The sequence below is a fragment of the Equus caballus genome, chromosome X, assembly GCF_041296265.1.
Source record: "Equus caballus isolate H_3958 breed thoroughbred chromosome X, TB-T2T, whole genome shotgun sequence".
In the NCBI taxonomy this organism is placed as follows: Eukaryota; Metazoa; Chordata; class Mammalia; order Perissodactyla; family Equidae; genus Equus; species Equus caballus.
The window spans coordinates 7,994,008-8,014,245 of record NC_091715.1 but is presented as its reverse complement, the minus strand read 5'-3'; the positions used below and the strand labels follow the sequence as shown (position 1 = coordinate 8,014,245).

Here is a 20,238-nt window from a genome sequence, read left to right as displayed (position 1 = left end):
GAAGGAGGCAGGAGAAAGAAGACAAATCTGAAGTCTACAAGATTCCTGGAGAAGCATCTTCTTAGAAGACAAGAGAAGGAATATTTTTTCTGTGTGAAGCAATACAATTACAGTGTTTGATAATGCTTATGCTAAGATGATTAAGAATTTTGATTGCATTGGAATATGGTGATAGGATGTTTGGTTCTGATACACGTTTTGAACAAGCCCTTTCTTATAGGTTAAGTAAGATTTAGAGGTTATATTGACAATACTTATGAGCAAGACTGTTTGGTTACCTTTAATCTTCTCTTAAGGGCCATTTACAGAATTAATTTGTTAATTATAAATAATTTTTTCTTATTATCTAATGAAGTTTCTTCTTCTGTTATTTTGAATAATTATGTGTTCCTGAATATAAAAAAGGGTTGCGTATAAAAAATTAGTTTTTTCTGACATCACTAATTCAGGTTAGTCCATTTGTCTCATGAAAGATGGATTTGACGCTACCAGATTTTATTGTGAGCAGGTAATACTACTCTGTAGACTGATGCCATCATCTGTCATAGGACTTGATATTCATGTAAGGAAGAAATGATTTATAATACTTAGTACCTGAAGTGTTTGCTCTTTTAAGGAAATGCTATAGCAGATGCTAATATAATAAAGTATTATTGTTAATCAATGCAGTATTTACCCATTCTTTTATATACAGAATTCTTCTAAATTAAGATGAATTTGTTTTTAAGAAAATAAATACCTAGGATTTAATTTTGACTTTCTGTAGGGCTTTGCATTAAACTAATAGACATGAATGGATGACCTTTATGATGACAAAATAGAGTGAAATATCCCGAACTGTTTTTTCTGTTACAAAGAGGCAATAGAGTCACTAAGTTATAGGAGAATTTACAGAAGACTTGAGATCACTCATGGCTACCTGAGGAAAACGATTAAGATACAGTTAGGAATAGACTTATCATATGACCTAGAAATTCCACTCCTAGATGTCCTTCTAAGAGACATGGAACCCTATGTCCACGCGGAAACATGTACATGAATGTTCATAGCAGCATTATTTATAATAGCCTAAAAGTGGAAACAATCCAAATGTTCATCAACTGATGAATGGAGAAGCAAATGTGATACATGCATACAATAGAATATTATTCAACTATAAAAAGGAATGGTAAATGCTGCAACACGGATGAGGCTTGAAAACATTATGCTAAGTAAAGAATTCAGACACAGAGGGCCCATACTGTATGACTACATTTATATGAAATGCCCAAAATAGGCAAATCCATAGAGACAGAAAGCAAATTCATGATTGCCAGGGACTGGGGGAGGACAGAGCGGGGAATAGCTGTTATTGGGTGTGGGCTTCTTTTTGGGGTGACGAAAATGTTCTAAAACTGATTGTGGTGATGGTTGCACAACTCTGTGAATATACTAAAACCCACTGGATTGCACATTTTAAAATAGTATGTGAATTATATCTCAATTTTTTAAAAAAGATATAGTTAAGATCCAAGTTTGAGTAAAAGCAAGTCTGGTTGATATTTCTACCTCCTCTATCCACATAGCAGATATTTGTTAAGAAAATCACTGTGTCCCTAGTGCACTGCTGGTCACAACTTGTAGGATACCCAAGATAATCCCTGGGCTTTAAGTGACTAATTAGCACAAAGGAGAGATGCTGTGTGTCACTCAGGCAGAATCTGTGAGGCTAGCCAGAGAGACCCCATATCTGAAAAGTGCTGCAATTTTGGAGGAAGAAAGGAGAAAAAAATACTATAGCTATTTGAATGCAATGGGTAGAATTCGAAGTCTGATAGACTGACCAAAAAACATATCAAATTTGGAGACTAATAAAGACATGAGCCAAATCATAAGAGTGTAGGATGCAGGTTTCTCTAACTCCATCCCTCATCTAACTAAAAAAGAGAAAGAATTTCCCACCAACTGAATGGGAGAAAAGCCAGGAATCCTGTGAATCAGAGCCCCTTGGATTTCATCCATCCCCATTGCTCTGGAAGTGACTAAATCCAATGATGAACCAATGTGTGTAACGAATGATGCATTGCGTATGTACCTGTCATTTTGAGATTAATTATAAGAAGTAACTAAAAGAAAATGACTTCCCAATTCAGTGCAATTTGCTGTTGGTTCATAAGCACAACACCATTGTGATTAAAATCCACAATGAACTATTCAGAGACTGCAGGAGCAAAAGCTGTGGCATTCTCAATTGACCTGAATTATCATCTACTGGCAGGTAACACAGCTATGATGAAATTCCCCAGCAATAAAAGGTGCAAATGAGTTAATGAGAGGCGCAGGTGTAACCAACATAGCAACAGAGGTAAAGGGGATATGTGAAAATGTACTCTTTCTGGCCAGTATGCCCTACAATAATGTTCTAACCTTCCTTTAACACTGTAGCACAATTTTCCTTGTTTTGGAGACAAAGCAATGTGGATATTTTGTGTTATTTAATTATGTGATAAATTCTCAATTTACTTTGGTATAATTTGTATAGTAATTAGATGGATTTAAATCTTCTAGAAAGTTTTGTTAGATAGTAAAAGGTACATTTATTCTATTAAAATCTATGCTATATATCTTACAATATTATATCAAATAATTAAATCAGTATAATATTGAAGCACAGTCTAAGAAAATTCATTAATGTCCCATTGGACATAAGAAAAGTATAATAATATTTTTTAGGAGGCAAAAGTTAATAGTGATCAAAAGATTTTTTTTTAAAAAACCCGTATTCACATATTACTGTAATATTTTGCACAAAACAACAAAAACTGTGTTTTTGTCACTCTGACCTCAAAATACTTCCAATTAGGTTAGGGTCATATACCCTAGTGAAAACAGTCAAGCGAGTAGCCTCTTTGCCAAACTAGAGTTTCCACTGTTGACTAAATCATTCCTCATTCTTTAACCTGAATCCCCTGGAGAAAAAGTAGAAAGTTAACTGAGCAGCAAGTGGTTGGTGAGCCCTTGCCATGTGACTAGTACTTATGGTGTTGTGGGGAACTTGAAAAAGCGTGACCTCATTCCACTCTTCAGAGGGCATGGATTACCCCATGGGGCACTGGGAGAACTGTCTTCCACTCCATTGTCTTCAGAATAGGACCAACCTTAAACAAAATTCTAAAGTTTGGTTCAGACCTTTATTAATTAATTAGCGTGAATCCATTTATCATGGAGACTATGCCACCCGCTGTACTCCTCAGCCACCCAGAGCCAGCAGTAAACTTTTTTTTTTCTTCTTCTCCCCGAAGCCCCCCAGTACATAGTAGTATATTCTAGTTGTAGGTCCTTCTAGTTCTGCTATGTGGGATGCCGCCTCAGCATGGCCTGCCCAGGATCCAAACCCCTGAAACCCTGGGCTGCCAAAGCAGAGAGTGCGAACTTAACCACCCGGCTACCAGGTTGGCCCCAGCAGTAAACTTCTTGTCTCTCATTTCTAAGTACCCCCTTCTCCCTTAACAAACCCCTTCCTCTTCTTCATATCTCTGTCGAAACTTAATGTAGGAGAATCAAATCACAGTGGTGGGACCTAAAAGGTCATGTGTTTGGCCTCTCACCCAAAGCAAGAGTCCTTTTCACCACATTGAGGATGGATGATCAAATGGTTATCTGCATGAACCCCTGAGTGTTAAGAGTCCCCTTCTCCCTAAGTTACTTATCCTTGGGTAAATGTTTTCTCTAGAAAGAGTCTCCTTGGGACAGGCCCAGGCCTACTCCCTGGAATTCTCATTCAGTCATTTGATATTGCTCTTGAAAGATAGACCAGATCTACTACGGAATCCACCTGATGGCCGTTCAAATATTTTAAGTCAGCATTTCTGTTACCCCACAGTCTCCACAACTCCAGACTAAACAGCTTCAATTTCTTTCATGGACTTCAAAGGTGTGTTAAATGACAATTTTTCCAGAATCTTCCCCTCCCCATCCACACTGCCCTCTTCAGAGCTTGCTGGATACATCTCTGTCTTTCAAAATGTGGCCTCCAGAAGAGAGTTTGGTGCTTCGCCTGTGTTCTGGCCTGGGTGGAACCCATTGCATTATCACTTTTCTCAAGTTGGATTTGAGAGTTCTTTTCATGCAACCCAAATTTCCATTACCTGATTTAGTGCTTTTGTCAGGCTTCATTTGAGTTTAGTGGACAATGTAAGAACTCTACCTCTTTCTCAAGTTCCTATCTCCAATTAATTTTGTTACAATTTAAATGCAAACTTCTCTAATTTTTTGAATCTTTATTTTAGTCTCATTCTAAACTTTTGATCTAATTAAATTATTGTATGTAAATTTAAACTATATTTAAAAACTCTAATTCTCTCTCCTATTATGTTATCTATTTTTCCTACTTAGTGTCACCTGCAAATTTGATAAACATGACCTATACTTTTCTGTGTTTTTGAAGAAGATGTTGAGCAAGATGGGGCCAAGTGCCTGCAGTTGTAGTTTTGCCGTCTTTGTTAGTTAGTACCTTATATTCGTAGTTCTTAAGTTCATCTGAATGTACAACCATTTCTGCTACATTTTACTGTCTAGTCTACAAAGGTTCCAGAAAAATTTATCCAGTACTTCACTTAAATTGGTCATTTATCTAAACCTTTTGGGGTCAGGGTCTGCGGTAATGGAAGAAAAGTGGGTAGATGGTCTGTGGGGAGAGTATATTGAGGCTGATGAACTATCCACGAATCTTTCTGTATAGAACAACTATATATTACTGTGTTTATCTTTGGGTTTACTCTATCATAGATCACATTCCTCTCCTAACTAACATTCTATAATTAGTAGCCTTCATTTCACAATAAATGATGATGATGGTGGTGGTCATGATGATGGTGATGACGGTTTTTATGATAGTGCTGATGATGATAATGGTGGGGTGGTGAACACATATATAGCTTTTTCCAGGTGTCAGGCTCTGTCTTGAATGCTTTACAATTATTATCTCATTTAATCAGCACAACAATCTGTGGGCTAGGTGTTGCACACTGACCCTGACTAGTTTGTACATTTGCAACTATTAGGTTCTCTTTGGTAGATACTGGAAACCACTAAAGAAGTGAAAGGTGGTAAAGGTTAAGTACTGCTTCACTATGTCACTATCAGATTTAATGAAAAAACGAATTCTCTCACATATATAAACATTTATTAGCCAACAGGCACCAAAACCCAGCTTGTTTTGTCAGCTTGACTACAACAATAAAAAAAATTTAGAGTCTCTGTCGTTTCAGATACTCTAAGCATCTCTTTGCATGAAAAGTTTGCCTGATACTATCACAAAAGATTGTTGGCTCATTAGAAATCCTAGGCAGTGACTTTTCTAGAATGTGGCTGCACCCGCTTTATGGGCATACCCTCTCCCATGATGAGGTCAAGAAGAGTGACCAGAAAGTGCTGAGAGGAAGTAGAACAAGTAGGGAAGAGGGAATTGAAACTAGGAGTGAGGGGTCAGGCAAAAATTCATTTGGGCCACTTGTCACATATTCAAGCTCCTTATCCTAAGCTGGGTTTGCTCAACTACCAAGAAATAGATGTAGCTTTTGGGACACTTAGCCCAGATTGACGTATCTGCCACCCATTTTTTAAAATAGAGTTTAAGCATTACTGTTGCCTGAGACACATTGCTTCTGGTCAAACAAGGACACTCCAGCAAATATATCAACACTAAAGACTTCTAAACACTAGTCAAGACTGGTAAATTCCCTGAAAGGAAGGAGTTAGTTCTCAGCATGACTTGAAATTAGAACTTTTTTCCCACTGTTTTTATTTTAAAATACTTTTGTCTGGGAGAGAGCACTATGTGGATTTAATACCTTCTTCCATCTCCATAGCACCGTGCAGGTTAACCTAACCTGGGTGGGAAATTTTTTCTTCCCTTCTTTCCAAATGCCTATTAGAGAACACTTTTTTTCTGGGGCTTACCTCTGTCTGTTGATCAGACTGAACAGTGCAAAGAACTGCCACTCCCCTGGAGGACAGATTTTTGTTGAAACTTCTACAGTAGTGCAAAGGATGATGCGTTTCACAACCAACACAGGTGTGCATAGTTGCAACTTATCTTCAGTTTAGAAACATATTGGTTACTGAGGCAGTAATTTCTAATTAGCTACCCACAGATGAATGTGGTACTTAAGTATGCTTGAACTCGATAGTACTTCGAAGTCATTTTTAAAGGTCAGTTAACATTCATATTGTATCAAAAATAGTGTATATACATCAACTTGTGCCAAACTATCTCTTTGCCATTGGTGAGAACAGTGTCCTTTGCACACATAAGTTCCACGAATTCAAGAGGACTATTATGTAATAGTGGGTCTTTCAGTTGATTCGAATATGATGTTACTGAGGTCCCAGGTCTAATCTTGATTACAACTCTTTCACTTTCTGTCCCACGGCTGAGCATCTCCATGCTTTGGCCGGTTGATCTAAAGTTGTCTTTTTGGTTTGAGGAAGGCCAGTTGAAAATGTGGGTGACAAGTACAAATCAATCCCCAGAACAAGAGAATAACAAAGTACACTGATCAAACCTGGATCGTGGTTCATCTTTTCCCCAGAAAAGACAAAGACATTTCTGTATAGATGAAAATGTATTTGCATGGAACGTAGTATGGTGGAGTGTGTGTGTGTGTGTGCATGGGTGCAATGTGTCTATATTCGTGTGTACATATGTGCGTGTCAGAGGAGGGATAGATATGTTATTACATTAATGATGACAGCAAAATATACCCATTAATTACCCTGGAGCAAGTTGTGCGCTGAGTGTTGAACCTGCTGTATGTTTATCTGTGCAAGGGTTTACTATAATAATCACCCAAGCATTTCCAGAAGGGAAAGGTGAAGATTGATTTGTCAATGCCTAAGGGTCTCCCAACGTGTGGTCTACAACTGTGTTTGCCAGTGAGTTGTTTGGGCTTCGGCAGGAATTTTCCCACAGAAAGGATGTTCTAACTGGCAAGCTCCCAGGACCGCCCACAAATCCATTTAACCATAACAGAGCTGACGAACACTGTCAGGGCTGGAGTTGGCTTCCAAGTGGGAAGTCAGCCTAGTATTAATAGCACGGTTCCAGCTGCACTATGGGTCCAGTGGACTTCTGATGGACCGGCCTGGGAACCAAGGCACTCTTTGTAACATTTATGGGACATGGATTCTTTGGTGAGCACGGTGGGAAGGGAGTACTGCGGTGGCATGAGAACCGTAGCTTCCCATTCTCCCCTTCTACTCTAATCACTACCAACCCCAGCGTCCAGCAAGAAGAGATCAAGGTGAATTCTAGAGGAATCCTTCTCCCACCTCACGTCTGGGCAGAGCCTGCCCTGGCCCTGGTTCAGCTCGCTTGGGTTGGCTGTTCCCATGTACAGGATATTTGTAAGTTGGGTGTTTCTAGGTCACCTGTATTTAATTATGGGATATAGATGCTTATTTTAACATAGTAGCTGTTTATCCAGGTAAAATTATATTAGAATTTGAGACATTTTTATTTTAAATATTTTTTATTCATTTTAACTAATTTCAGCCCTGATTATGTTCTTGTGCTTCTTTAATGGGTTAAAGCCATTATTTTTATGCAAATGGAAAGGGTGTGCATGGTTGCAGTAAAACATTCTGTTTTCTGGCTATAGGAGGAAATGGGAGAAGTGGGTGGTGCAGAGTGTGTGAGTGTGTGTGTGTGTGTGTGTGTGTTTGTAATTTGAATATGACCTGAAGGTGTGTTGCTCAAACCAAGACATGCTTTAAGAAATTAAAAATTGTATTTGTATTCAAGGAAGCTCTTTTTCACTAATGTATTTGGAAATATTCCAGACCTTCTTTTTTTTTGACAGAAGTATTAGAATTAAAAGATTTTTTAGCCCTGGGAGCTCTTTAAATACATAAGTTTTTAAAAAGAATTTTAAAAAGACTAGATGGCAACCAGTAAATTATTTTCTGCTAATCTTAAATAAATATCTCTATTATGTAAGTGTAGCATCAAAGTTGTCTTATGGGATACAGAGGAACCCAAAGGAAAATAATTTGTTTAGTAACTTGATTTTCTTCCTTTTTTTTCATGATTCAAAAGTTGTTAAATTAATCCTGTTTGGGGCAGTGTAAATGTGGGAATTTGTAAATGAATAACAAATAGAAAGCGTAAATCAACTAAAATGTATATGAAACCCTGCTGGATTCTTAGGAGGTCTCTTGACATTTCTGAACCGCACTTCTCTTTTCTAGGATTCTATTTTAGAACACAGTCATAAATGCAAAAGGAAGATTTCAGCACCAAATTACACTCATCTTTAAAATATTGGGCTCCTTCAGCCCCTTCCAAACACTGAAAAGCTCTTTGGAGTTTGAATTGCTGAGGCATGGAAAACTTTTCTTCCAGAAGATTTTTTAAGGAAAAATTATATTTAGGATTATAAGTATAGAATTATAACACAGACAATTCAAAGTACTTAATAAGCCTCTGTAGGTAAGTCTAGATTATCTCTAAAATAGCTCATTATTTCACCCAATCCCATAATTAAATGTTTGAGGAGGTAAAACTGAGTGCACATGATTTTCAGAGCGACAAATCTATTTGCAGTCACTGTAACCCAATTATTTATTTTGTAGGAAAGGGAACTGAGGATGAGAGGGGCTAAGCGACTTGAGCAAGGCTACTGCTAGTGAGGGCAGAGCTAGGAGGGTGATGGTAAGCAACAGTGAGAGTGTTCATCACCTATTGAAGATCCTCTATTTCCTAGATCTACTTAGATCTTTTCATTTTACCCTCACAGCAACCTTGCAAGGCAATGGGTCATATTCCAGTTTATAAATGAGAAAACTGAAACATGGGAGGTTCTCTAACTTTTCAAAGTGAATAGACATTAAGAGGCAGAGCAAGAATTCAAATGCACACCCGCTGATTCTGAAGGCCTCGTGTCTCCATTGTACCAGGCTGGCTCCCAGGCCTCAATATAGCCTAAAATCCAAGTAGCGTCCCTTCTTTATACATGTTTGTACGTAATATGTCAAGAGCATCTCCATCTAAGCAACCACTCTGGTTATTGAATTTGATGGGTAGTAGTCTGGGGTATTGGGTCTCCTTACCTTAGTTTTTCTGACAAAAATGATTGTCCCTCTCTTATTAGATATAGTAATATTCCATAATTTGTCTTCAATTAGAAATCCAGAATTTTTTTTTCTGCTTGTTTCTCCCAAATCCCCCCAGTACCTAGTTGTATATTTTAGTTGTGGGTCCTTCTAGTTGTGGCAACAAAATTTGTCTTCAATTAATGCCACCTGTTCTTCTTTGGAAAATATATACTTTAAAATATCTAACTCCTTTATTTAGATCTAAAAAAGAGTACACTCCTTTCTCTTATCCAGTGATTCATTCATTCAGTAGATATGTATTGAATGCCTACTATGAGCAGACACTGTTCTAGGCTTTGGAGATACAGCTCTGAATAAAACAGACACACATTCCTTCCCTTGTGGTACTTTCATTGTAGGGTGTCAGTGGATAGCCAGTAAGCAGCAGAAAATAAAGTAAGTGAGATGGTGATAAGTGTCCCGGAAACAAAAAATAAAGAAATAAAGAAAAAATCAGGGACAGGAGACATCAGAAAGATGGGATTGGTGTTAGTTAAAAAGGACTTCTCTGAGAGGGTGAATTTGGGGAGTGTTTATCACATTATTGATTCAGTGAAAAATGCCAATAGGTGTCAATTTTTTTCAGCAAATTTCTTTCCAAAACCATAATACCCCAATCCCCACCAGTGGTAAAATGCTTATCCTAACTCTGTCTCCATCCTCATGATACGTCTTCCCATTTATCCCTTGTGTAAACCATTGTTATCTCTATAGTACAAAAAACAGGAATAAAATGGGTTGCCCACGAATCTAAGGGAGATGTGAATAGAGAACAAAACAAGCATAGCACCTGATCTACTCTTCCCAAACATCTCACCAAATCTCAGAAATATTGAAATGACTAACCCAGAATCACATGGCAAGGTGCTCTTTATTCCATTTATCCAGCAAGTTATGAATTGAGTTCCTACAGTGGGCCAGGCTACTGAGATGGACCAAGGAGATCCAGCAGGACTCACAAGAGATTGTCTCTGGCCTAGAGGCACATACAGGGACCTCTGACCCCAACCCAGTGCTCATTCCCCTATACCATGATGGAGAATCTCCTTTCTTTCCCAAGGTCTGAGAAGAATGAGAATGGTGTTCCCATTTATATTTATATTTCCTACTCTGCACTTCAAGTGTGTTATGGGTTAAATGAAACCACATCAGCTGGCCTAGGAACCAAAACCACCATGTATCTTGGTTTTCTATGGGAGAATGCATTCAGACTTTTGAACACCAACCATCTTTACAAACTTCCAAATTGGGGAGTGTCTGAGTTGGAAAATATGAGCAAAGATTGTTTAGAGTCCATTAAGGCAAACTTTGGGTGTCCAACCTTCAAGATATTGAGCATCTCCTGGACTAGACAACATCCTCTTCAGTCCTTAAGGCAGCATCAAATGAGATACAAATGGTTGTCTACATTTGTAGCTATTACTGCAAATAAGTAGTAATAGCTTCCTCAAAATTGTATGGGAAAAGTTTTTTTCTCTTCACTATGAAGACAAACTGATGGTCATAAATATTCACCTTTAAGACCGAAGTCCACAAATGGTAATCTGTGGAATGGGTATACCAGCTATTCTGGTAATTTGTCATAGTTCTCTAGGGCCATGGGGATCTACAAGGGGATTGTAACTCATTTAATCTGTATCTGTTATATTATCTATGGGTGGGACTCCCGTTGCTATTCATGGCAGTAGCCAGCATAGAACCACAAATGTGTGTTGAATGGAGTGGAGAGGAAGGAAATGTTCTCTTGGCCATTGCATATACTAGCAAGTGTCATTTTCCCATCTTTCTCCCATAACGCAAATGCCATGGGCATTTCAGTTTCTGTTATACATCCCTGCTTGATCAGAATGATACTGCTATCATAATAAGGACTTTGAATTTATATAAGCTTCCTAAAGAAACATGAGCTTGGATTGAACTGCAATGGATGCTCCGCCGAAGTTCAAAGGAAATATGATCATGGTTGCCTTGGCAACCATAGCTCTGCACTCTTTTGTTTTATTACTTACTATTTTCCTATTTGGGGGTCATTTTGAGGAGAAACAAGGGCAAAGATATCAGTAAGGCCTCATTTTCAATTTATGAGGCTCCAGGGAATGATACAACTTGATGTAGCTGTAAAAGTATCTCCTTTTCTTAAAATTTCCCCAAATATTCAAAAGTCCAGGCATGTGAAATGAAGTAAAAATAGGCTATTACTTATGTTGAAATGTAAATATCATCTTTACTTTCTACAAAGGTAATTTTTAAAGCACTGAAAGAAATGACCACTTTTATATTTCTCTCTAGCATACAACTATGACTCCTATATTTCTTTAAAAAGGGAAGAATTCTTGGCCAGTAAATTTCCATAAGTATTTTTACATGTAATGCAGTTATTCAGCTGCAAATAACTATACAATTAAAATAGTTTTGCTCTAGGAAAGGGCCTGTATGGGAGACTGTCAAACAGTGATATTTTAGCAATGTGTTAAGTTATTATTCATCAATACATCTTCTTGTAGGTTTCCTTTGTAGACCACATGAGGTTTTTTAAAGAGAAAATGTGGTAATTAATATTTGAATCTTTATAATATATTTATTGTCATCAAAAGAAAAACATAGTATAAATCTATATTGTCACATGACTACCATACAAAAAGTCATTGAAAAACATTTTCTTTTGTCCAATCACTTATTATTAAGTTTGTATGGGTAAATTTTATATGTTAACACTCTAGGACAGGAGTTAAGAAAGTCTTTTTTATCAACAGCCAGATGGTAAATATTTTAGGCTTTGGGGGCCATATAGGTTTTGTTGCAACTACTTAACTCTGATGTTATAGCTGAAAGCATCCAGAGACAACGTAAAGGACAGACCAGGCTGTGTTAAATTAATACCATATTTACAGAAACAGACAGCAGACTGGATTTGGCCCGTGGACTGCAGTTAACCAACTCCCACTCCAGGAGAAAACAATTTTCTGCTTACTGATCTGATCACAGCGCACACGTGAGTGTAGTGCTTCAAGCAAATTGGTTTTTTTAAAAGATGTGCCTAAAAGGCTGTTCTCTCACTGCCTTTTGTATAAAATGTCACAGTTCCTGCCATATTGGTTTCTAGAGATGTTAGAGAGGAGTGTGCAAGAGAGTAGAAGCAGATATTTCATAATAGCTTGCTTAGTTTAAAACCTGCTAGAACATTTAACAAAAAAGAAACTAAGAAGATTTCCTTATGTGCCGGGCAAGTTCAAAACTGATCTTGAACGTCAAAGGCCTGCCGTCCCCTGCCTGCATATTTAGCCATGTCAACTGAACCAAGCACTGTGAGAGGGAGCCCCTTTGCCTCCAGCTGGATGGCCTCTCCATCCTTATGGGGTCTCCTTGGTCACCCGACACCAACTAAAACATGTTTTCTTCTTTATTTTCTGTTAGAGTATTCTCTGCTGCTTTGTACAAACTGATTTTAACATCCTCTTTTGGTTTTAATAAAATATTTCAAACATAAAAGTATAGAAAAAATTAAACAAAAATCTATGTATTTGTCACTCAGATTTAATAACTGTTAACATTTTCTATTGTTTGCTTCAGATGCTTTTATCTTTTTTTAAAAGAAATAATACACATGGACACAATTGAAGCCTATACCAGACTTTGAGTGTATATGATTTTTCCACATTCTAACAATATTTAAAGAGGCAATTTATTTTCAGATGAATCTACATTCTTTTCTACTTATTAAACTGAGTTCTTGAGAGCCAAGAGAATAGAAAGATTAGTGATTTGATTGTATATGTACACATTATCGTAGGTGCACAGTATGACAGTTTGATCTGATTTGATACAGTTTTCTGTCTATCCAGGTCTAAATAATGCTCCAAGTTTATTCCCAAGAGAGACTTTGCAAATTCCCCACATCCCTATTGTAAATGAGGTGTGTGTCTAAGAGACACTAAATATAAATCATTCTAATTCATAATAAACGCTAGATACAGCTTTTCATTTCCATGGCAACTTTTTCAAATGAGTTATTTTTCTCTGCTGCCCTTAACATTGTTAATGCTTTATTGAACAAGTGCTTTCACAAATGTTCTCTCATTCAATCCTTGGGACATCCTGTGTGGTGGTTAGAATAGATACTATTGCACCGATCTCCCAGGTAAGGAAATTAAGGCACAAGGATGTCAGTACAATGCTTCGTAGGTCTTGGCTGCACCTTAGCACCATCTAGTGAGCTCTAAAAAAGTACTTATGGATCTCTGAGCCTATCCACAGATTTGATACAAGCAGGCTGGGATGGACCATGGGCATCAGTATTTTTAATTGATTATGCTGTATAGCCAAGGTTGAGAATCCTTAGTGGACCAGTAGAAATGGTCCAAATTGTTTAACCCTGTGGTTCTCAACTGGGGGCTATTTGCCCCCCCCCCCCAGGGAACATTTGACAATGGGACATTTTTGATTGCCACAATTTGTAGGGGTGTGCTACTGGCATCTAGTGGATAGAGACCAAGGATGCTGCTAAAACATTCTACAGTGCTCCTCCTAACAGAGAATTATCTGGCTCCAAGGGTCAATAGTGCTGAAATTGAGAAACCCCCATTTAACCTTAAGTGTTGGACTAAAGTCCCTCTGACTCTAAGCTATTGTTCTTTCTTCAGTCCCAAGTTGCAAGGTTATCCAAATTAGTCATCATCCTATTATCACTGCTAATAACTTATATTTTAAGTAGATTGTTCTTCAAAGCTAAAATGTTTACAATGACTTTTTAGTGTATCAGGAACTAGGTGATCTTGTTTCATAACCACACTAGGATGGGCAGAAATCCGGCTTTTGTCAGAATACCAAAAGTAACACAAAACAAACAAACAGATAAAAAACAACACTGCATCAAAAAGAAGAAAAGAGCTATCTCTCAATTTAAGTATATATATGTATGATCTCAAATAAGAAATATGTATTATATAAAGCAGTGGTTCTCAAACTCGAGCGTGCATTGAAATCCCCTGGAGGGTTTGTTAAAACTCAGACTGCTGCGTCCCAACCCCAGAGTGTCTGATTCTGTAGATCTGAGGTGGGGTTCAAGCACTTGCATTTCTAACAAGTTTCCATCTGAGACTGAAGCTTCTGGTTCTGAGACTGCACTTTGAGAATTACTGATGTAAATTCTGTTTCTATATTAGCTTTTCAAAGGAATATTAACCTCAGGACTATCTACTAAAGTTACAAGTTAATATTCCTAAAATTGCGAAAATTGCTTCATCATAGTAGACGACTTAAAAATATGATTCATCGACAGGTAAAAGGATCTTCTAGTTCTACAGTCACAATCAGAACAGACCTATGGAAGTGAACCTTTTGCTCCCACTTCTAAGAGCAGTATGAGTTAGCTATAGTGAGCGTCGTGTAAAGGATATGTCTAGTGTTAAGAATGCAGAACTTTCCACCTGATCAGAATTGAAAAGACACCAGTTCACTGAGACATTTTAAAATACATCTGGTCAATGAGAGAGCTGATATTTTCTAAGGTACCTGATGTGCATTCTTCAAATTATAAGTTGACGCTTAAATGAAAAATGACTTGAACCAAATTTTCCTCTTTTTGGATTCCTTTTTTTTTTAAGATTTTATTTTTTTCCTTTTTCTCCCCAAAGCCCCACGGTACATAGTTGTATATTCTTCATTGTGGGTCCTTCTAGTTGTGGCATGTGGGACGCTGCGTCAGCGTGGTTTGATGAGCAGTGCCATGTCCGCGCCCAGGATTCGAACCAATGAAACACTGGGCCGCCTGCAGTGGAACGCACAAACTTAACCACTCGGCCACGGGGCCAGCCCTCTTTGGATTCTTTAACATATGATTGTGGAAGGGTGGATGTATATTTAAAATTTTAATGAAATTTATTGCCTATCTATAAAATAAGATATCTTAATTCCTTAACTAATTGGAATATTGGCACAGGCAGCTAAATAATCTCAAGAGTTAAGTATGGAATCAGAAACCTATTTCAGGTGTTTCGGAAAACAGGTCAATTATTCTAGTCCTTCGGCCAACAACACTTTACAGACAGCAGTGATTTATTTGGTGTGTTTTATGATTTTCCTAAACTAGCCTAAAGTTAGATATTACAGCATCTTTTGTAGGTGAATAATCTAAACTCCAAAGTGATAGAATTCGAGAGTACTCATCCTTATTTTCTACAGCAAGAGCTCATAGAAACTAGAATACACTCTCATCTCTGCCTCTTAGATGTTTTCTGAGTCCCTTGATAGTGAAGATTTTGTTAGTTCTTTCTAGAACCTGGCACACTTCCTAGTACATACCAAGTGATAAGTATGCTTTCACTGAATTTGCTTAAATAGGTATATGAAAAGTCTGTGCATTTCTATATTTCATGAATTTAAAATCACGTATTTCAGTCCCATTTAAATTTAGGATCCTCCTAAAGAGGATCCTAAAGAGGATCCAGTCTATACTGTCCAAACTGCAAACTTTTAATTGTGATCAAGGGATTGAGAAGAAGAAATGGAAACTGTGGGAGAATTTTCCGAGAAGTAAGCACTTCTGTTGTACTGATATTGATAATATATATGGCAGTCAGCAATGATAAGACTCCCAAAGGATAACTAAATAACCCTGTACTGTAAAATATAGTATAAAATTAAAACTGCTAAGAGAACAAATGAAATCTAAGGATTGAAAAAAATGTACCCATTAGCATCGTTCTGCTGTTGTGTGTTTAAGAGCAAACTGGGAAGTTGCTATGGCATTGACTTATGCGTGCATAGCAACAGAGCGAGTTCAGTGATTCAGCTTGATAAAAGAGGAAATTAGCTCACCATTTCCCTTTCCCCAAATCGGAGTCAGATATCCAAATATTTCATTTTGAAGTGGTATATCCATCAACATGTTCTAATGGATAAAAGTCAATAGTGAGGCTTGGCGGGGAGGTCACGAGATGAAATTCATGTCATGTGCTTACTTTAGAGAATGCAACTCATGTCTAAAGAATCTATTAATATCTCTGCATCCTGCTTTCCCCCAATAGAATGGGGTTTCTCACTGGCATCTGTTGGGTGAATATACAATGATGAGTAATAATTTGGCAAAAGACAGCAATTTATCAGCCCATATAGCTTTGTTCTAATGAAAGTTGATGATATATTTTGAGAAAGAAACATTGCTCGGCTGTAAAACTGTAATTCCCTGGGTGAAACAGCCCTCCAGGGAAAGGATAGATTTTGCCCGCATGATATGTGAAGTTTAGTCATTATCAACTGCACAAAGCAGAGGTCAGCCGTGGGTGTATATGTGGGAGGCACCATTATGAAATCAACCCACAGCCACTGCACCGCTGGAGTGAGCCAATAAAAACAAAGCCAAATGTCACAAATAAATGCTGACATTTTATCACATGATTATTTTAAATATTATTTCACCGCTGCGTCTTTTCTTGTATTGTTTATCCTCCACATCTTTATTTTGTTTCCAGTTTCCTTTCTTTAAACTGCTAAATGAGAAATGGGGAAGTACGGTTTGAGTCAGTACTTGACCATGAACATGGGAAGTTGACTGACGCCCCCCAAAAGAGCCCAAATGTGTGAAACTTGGATTCTTAGATTTATCCTGGGTTGACTTGGGTTTTGGAAACATAATAATTTTATTAATTTACTTTTAATTTGCATACAGTAAAATTCGTCTTTTTGAGGAGCACAGTTCTATGAGTTTGGACAAATACTTAAAATTGTGTAACCACCACCACAATCCGGATACAGAAGAGTTCTGTCACTCCCCTGCAAGTTCCCTCATGCTGCCCCTTTATGGTTAATCTCTCCCTGCACCCCCAGGCCCTGGCAAACACTAATCTGTTGGAGTTGTTCTATTTTGACTGTTTTTCTTCTCTCCGGTCATTCATGCAACAACCATTTGTTGAGAGTACTATGTGCTGGGCTCTGTTTGAGGTGCTGGGGATGAAATGGTGAGCAAGACTGACATGAAGCTTTCCATGCAGATACAAGATGGTAAACAATAGTAAACCAGTAATTCCAAATTGTAGTAAATGCTGTGTAGAAAACAGATTCCTATGATAGCAGATGTGAGAAGATGGAATCTAATTTTAGATAGAGTGTTAGAGAATGTTGCTCTGGGAAGGTGACATTTAATCTGAGGACCAAAGGACAAGAAGGAGATGGCTATATAAAATGGACAAAGGGTCGGGGCACATGGGGCAATCATTCCAGGAGGAAGGAACAGCGGGTACAAAACAAGGACCAGGAGTCTAGTGAGAGAAGGGAACAAAGGCCTCAGGTGCTGGGAACACATAGGCAGGGCCTAGCTAAAATGTGTGTACTTCATTCCATTGCAGCAGTAAGCCATTGAATTAGGATGAGCCTTTAATTGGGGATGATTTGGTTGATGTAGTTTTGTGTAGAAAGTTGATTGTTTGAAATAGAGAAACCCATTAGATATTTATGTGGAGATGTGAAGCCCCTAGATGGATATGTGCCTTTAGAGGAAGATGGGCATGGATGTTAGCTCAGGGCCAGTCTTCCTCAGCAAAAAAAAAAAAAAAGAGGAGCATTGGCAGCAGGTGTTAGCTCAGGGCTAATCTTCCTCAAAAATAAATAAATAATTAATTAATTTAAAAAATTAAAAATAAAAGGACGAAAGTAATAATTCACCTAAGATTGAGATTGCTGAGGGTGAAATGGTGTAGTATATGCATACAATGAATACTCACTGAAAGTAATGGCTTGCATTTGTAGAGTGTTTTAAGTTTACCAATCATACTTTACACATGATATAAAATTCTCATTAAGTATCTTATTAAATATCAAGTGCAAGCAAAAGTAAGATCAGAATTATTATTATTAACTGATTTTAAAGGGCTTGTGAGCCAGAGCAGAGGCATTCTTGTTCCTGACTCTATCTGAATAGTATCTTGGATGAGAGAGTGCCAGCATCATCTATTTATTAGCTCCCATGCTCAGTGATTATGTGAAAAGAAAGGAAAAGAACTTTAAAGCTGGGGTGATTGTCTAGACAGTCTTAAAATAGCTGCTCCCAGGTGCAAAGGAAGCAGTAAAATGCAGACAAAGCGTAAGGGTCCTTTGCCAAAAATACAGTGTGTTTGAACTTTCATAGTCTCCCTGTAAATTCCAAAAGAGAAAATGGCTAGGAGAGTAAATCCCAATAATTATGATTGCTAATTACTTTGTTACCTCCACTTCACACAGAGGCATTCTCTGTGCTAAGTTCAATAAAATTTTGTGAGATAATTATTTGGATAATTCAGAGCTAAAATAGTCTAGGCTGAAATATTTAGCTGACTGAAACACCTGTACAAGCTTTAAAATATGTAGAAAACAGACTTCATTTTTCACTTCATTGTGGAGATCTTGTAACAGAAAACAGGGTTGTTTATGTAATTCCCCATCAAGCCATATTACTCTCTGTAGCACTGGTGCAGTTAGTAAAATTGCATTGAATACAAAAATGCATTTCTGGTTAGACAAACTGTGGTATGGTCGGACCATAGAATACAATTTGGTAATAAAAAGAAATGAACTATTGATACACTCAACAACTTGGATGGATCTCAAGGGTATTATGCTGAGTGAATAAAGCCTGTCAAAAAGGCTACATGCTGTATGAATCCATTTATATGACATTTTTGAAATGACAAAATTATAGAAATGGAAAACAGATTAGTGGTTGCCAGACTTAAGAAAGTGGTGGGTTGAAAGGGAGGTGAGAGTAACTATAAAGAGGTAGCATGAAGGATTCTTGTGGTGATGGAATGTTCTGTCTTAACTGTTGTGGTAGTCACATAAATCTACACAGGTGATAAAATTGCATAGAATTAAATACACACACACAGATGAGTGCATGCAAAACTGGGGATATCTGAATAAAGTCATTGGACCATATCAGTGTCAGTTTCCTGGTTGTGATATTGTACTACAGTTATGTAAGATGTTACCACCGGGGGAGGCCGGGTGAAGGGAACAGGAGGTTTCTCTGTGTTATTTCTTACAGCTGAATCTCAATCTGCAATTATCTCAAAGTAAAAAGTTTAATTTAAAAAATGCATTTTCTCAAAACTGTTGAAGTTGGGTTAAACCCTGGGTGTTAATGTTGGAAGAGAGGCTTGTTGGTGTATTTACTCCACTGGGTATCAGGATGGAGACCTCCAATATAACCAGCAAGCCAAGCCGCGTTTATATCAGTGGGTGGGCTTTCTGCACTGTGGACAAGGGAATGCACTACCCTTTAGAACATTTTAGTTTGTTTTGTTTGTTTGCATCATAAAAATTTGCAAATGAAGGTGAGTATATGCATACATCTCTAATATTCATCAGCACTCAAAATACAGGAGTAAACCAGATGTCAAGGGGAGGCTCTGTAGGGGGAAGTGCTAAAAAAAAAGAAGTGGATAATTTGAGTTTATTCAGAGAAGGCATATTTCTGGATAGATCCAAGAGGAGCTTGTTAATGAAAATAGTGGTGGCAGAAAGAGAGTCACTGAGTCCAAGCAACAGGTCTAGTTCTTGTGAGAACACTTTAGTTATTCTTGTGAGAACCTTTAAAACCTATTAAAAGAATTGAAATGAATAGATTAGAATAAGAAGTAAACATATCACTTGGAAATATTCTTGTTCTTAGGTACTTTGTTCTCATTGATTTAGCAATATGCCCAATTTTGTTAGTTGTTTATATATAGCTTCACAATTAGTTTTAAACTAAGCCATAGCCAGTTATGGCTATGACTTCTCTGTAATCAGTTTCATTTGCCCAGGAAAGTTTAATCAGCAGTTAATCAGTTTTCTTACCCATAAGAGCATTGGGTGAGGTGGAATACCAGGGTTAGACCAAAAGTGCTGCTCTATGATGACCTCAGACCTCCAAAACTAGTAAAGTGGAAGAATAACACATAGTAAATGTAAAACAAATATATAGTATTTGAGGTCACATGGAGAGTTTGGTTAGTGGACCTAAGTACCTTGCAGCTCGCAGAGGCTTGCGTTCATTTGGCCTGTGTTAATCACAGTTTTGCTCATTTAGAGCATGAGCAGTTGGCTCATTTCTTTTGCTTATTTTATTTAATAAACTCTTCTAAAATTCTG

At 37.6% G+C, this 20,238-nt stretch overlaps 1 protein-coding gene across 7 annotated transcripts in view; it reads left to right on the top strand.

Annotated features, from left to right (window-relative positions):
- Window positions 1-20,238, top strand: part of ARHGAP6 (Rho GTPase activating protein 6) — a 462,138-nt gene that overhangs the window by 287,821 nt on the left and 154,079 nt on the right. Inside the window, exon 1 of one of the 7 annotated variants that reach the window (XM_070257113.1) lies at window positions 7,027-7,283. The exons of 5 other annotated variants lie outside the window; for them this stretch is intronic. In XM_070257113.1, coding sequence (XP_070113214.1) covers window positions 7,155-7,283 — 129 coding nt within the window. In that variant the 5' untranslated portion in view covers window positions 7,027-7,154. Of the gene's footprint in view, window positions 1-7,026; window positions 7,387-20,238 lie in introns of those variants that run through there. One more of the 7 variants, XM_070257116.1, reaches the window with a different exon arrangement.